The 2,656-nt window shown below is 41.3% G+C and overlaps 2 protein-coding genes across 2 annotated transcripts; both read right to left on the bottom strand.

Moving 5' to 3' along the window:
* Positions 1 to 281: 281 nt before the first annotated feature.
* Positions 282 to 899, bottom strand: TEOVI_000187200 (Trypanosome variant surface glycoprotein C-terminal domain containing protein, putative; the record flags this gene model as incomplete). Its single annotated transcript, XM_067225036.1, has 1 exon — positions 282 to 899. One exon carries the CDS (start codon positions 897 to 899, stop codon positions 282 to 284), a length of 618 nt encoding a protein of 205 aa, XP_067081137.1.
* A 433-nt stretch (positions 900 to 1,332) lies between these two features.
* TEOVI_000187100 (Trypanosome variant surface glycoprotein (A-type), putative) lies at positions 1,333 to 1,848 on the bottom strand (the record flags this gene model as incomplete). The annotated part of the gene is made up of 1 exon (XM_067225035.1): positions 1,333 to 1,848. The coding sequence occupies one exon, from the start codon at positions 1,846 to 1,848 to the stop codon at positions 1,333 to 1,335; it is 516 nt and encodes a 171-aa protein (XP_067081136.1).
* Between the last annotated feature and the right edge of the window lie 808 nt (positions 1,849 to 2,656).

Genomic DNA, 2,656 nt, shown 5'->3' with positions numbered 1-2,656 from the left:
TATTACTGCTGTTATTATAATATTCGTATACAAAAACTCACAACACAGTCCAATTATCATTATTATCATTATCATTATTATTATAAACTTAACTAACATCTATAAAATAAACAAAGTAAACCAAACTAAAATACCACTTATTTTTTTGACCTTTTCACCTTACAACTTTACGTCCATAGGTCACTTTTGTGCCAAATTTATATATTTTTCCACATATACTAATTTGTGCGGTATCGTCAAAAAGTGCTAAAATATGTCTAATTTTAATAAATTTAGAAAATTTAATAAAATTCTCTCAAACTCACAAATGCAGAAACCATGAGGGCGAATTGTTTGCTTACTAGAATAGAGAAATCTTTGCATTCTGTTCCCTCCCATTTGCAATCCGGAGATTTGCAATCTTTCTCAGGTTTCTCTTTGCACTTATCTGTCGTTGTGTTGTCTGCTGCTGTTTGTGTTTGTGCTACAAAAACGCTATTTTCAGTGGCTTTGCTCAAATTGTATGTGCACTTCTTTCTAGTCTCTTTGCTGTCTTCATAACTACACTGCTTTTCTTTGTCGCACTTGTCTTGGTTCTCACCTATTTTGCAAAGTTCTTCATGTTTCTGAATTTGAGTATTGTTCACTGCTTTTAGTCTCTCTATTTCCTTTGTCTGGCTTCTGATCATGGCTTTTTGACCGCTTAAGTAAAAGCTTAACGTTAATTGCAGGTCCGTCACTCCTGTTATGAGCTTCAACTTAGTTTTGCTCTGTCCTTCCGGACCGATTTTTACGGCGTCTGCGGTTTCTGCGGTTTTTGCTAGTTTGTCGCCCCTGCCTTGCTCGGGCTCTGCTATCTTTTTTAGTATCACTTCGGCCTTCCTTTCGTGCTCGTCCACTGCAGCTATGTTTTTCTGCATTTTCAATGTTAGCTGGAGTGCTTGTTTTTTTGTTGGTCTGCCGCCGCTTCTTTCATGAAGTCGACGGCTGTTTGGGCGCTATCTGATTGTGCTGTCAGTTCTTGCGAGCTTACTACGCTTGTATACACTTTTTTTATGTCCACTTCGCCGGCAGCTGCTTTATAATCGCGGGCTATGCCGCTGCCTGCTGCTAAGTGCCAGGTGCCACTGCCTGCTGTTTTGATTTCCGCTTCTAGTAGCCCTGCTGCGAGATTGGCTCGCGTTGCTGTATGGCCTAGCGTGTTGGCTGTCGCTGCGATGCCGCTCGTTGTCGTGATGGCGCAGGTGTTTGTGCCTGTGTAAACCGCTCCTATGTCGGCTCCGTCAAGGTTTTTTAAACTTGTGGCTGTTACCAGGTTTGAGATATCAAGTGTTGTTAGTGCAAAATTTTGGTTCACAATCTTGCACTTGCCCGAGTAGCCATTGTTGTCCTTTTTTCGGCGTTGCCGTCGGCACTTTCCAGGAAAAAAGACGTTGTGGTGCCTTCCTTGTTGTGTTCTCCAAGGATAGTGAACAGCTCATCGATTTTTTCCTCTATTGCTGCCGCTTTTGCGGCGGCTGTAATCGCTTTTTGAACTTGTTCATCCATTGAAGATTGTGCGCTGTTTGCGTAGCTGCTGACCGTATCTGCGATCTCCGTGTATGCCCAGTTTTTTCTCACATCTGTTGTGATGGCTTCAATGATTCTTATCCGTAGCTCGGCTTCCAGTCGCTGGCTTTGTTTCGTGCCCATTCCCCGCAGTAGCTGCTTTGCGTCACCTGGGACTTTTTGTCGCAGCTCAGCGATGTCGCATACCTTGTTGTATCCATACTCTTTAATCACCTTGCCTTTCGCTTCGACTGGGCACAGCAGTCCGCCGCTGAAAACTGCTATGAGTATCAAAAGTTCATTCGCAAACATCAAGGGCATTCCTTGGTTGTGTTTCTGCTTCTCTACGAGTTAACTATACAATGAGGCATTTTTGTCAATAGAGTGCAGTAAGTAAGGTTTACATCTTAGCAGTGTGGGCTCACAAGTTGCGCTACTGCTCTTCAAGTACTGATCGCCGGCGTCGATGGATTGCCATGTCTGCTTGCTTTGCTTATTCGCTTTTCGGGCCTTGGAAGATGGGTTTTAATGGCTAATATTTGTGGAGTCTGCGTTCACTTGTTGTTGTTTTAAGTCCTTCTCTTTTTTCACAATTTAGCGGTATTTTTCAGGGTTTACCCTGCAATCCCCTGTATAACACCACACTTATTTTTACACATTTCGTTGCTGTAAATGTTGTCCTTACAAACTGAAGACGGAATTCTTCACATCTAGAGACTAGGCTTCTAGAGTTCTAAGGCTTATTTCTAGAGCACCCGCTGCCATTTTCACTGCTACATATATCTGGTGCCTTAAGAAATATACAGCAAAATTTCCTCCGGTAAACTTTTCATCTGTGCCTTTTTGTCGCGTTTTATCTTCTTTAATTCCATATTCTCTTTCTTTCAACTTAGTTTGCTGTTCCTTCTTCTTCCGGTAATATAGTGACTACATTTGGTTTGCATAATGAATTCTGTATCACCTTATTGTTCCCACATCATTTTCTTGTGTATTATGATTACAATCGCCAGATTAGGATCTGGAACTGTGCATGTTAAATCTCTTCTCTGCGTTTCCTTTAATAATATTCCTTATGGTAAATCTCTTTCAATTACTTTCCAATAAATATTATCAATATTATCATCATTAC

This window comes from Trypanosoma equiperdum, assembly GCF_001457755.1.
Source record: "Trypanosoma equiperdum strain OVI genome assembly, contig: ctg_443, whole genome shotgun sequence".
NCBI lineage: Eukaryota > Euglenozoa > Kinetoplastea > Trypanosomatida > Trypanosomatidae > Trypanosoma > Trypanosoma equiperdum.
The sequence above is the reverse complement of the archived record's forward strand: the minus strand, read 5'-3'. Positions and strand labels throughout refer to the sequence as shown.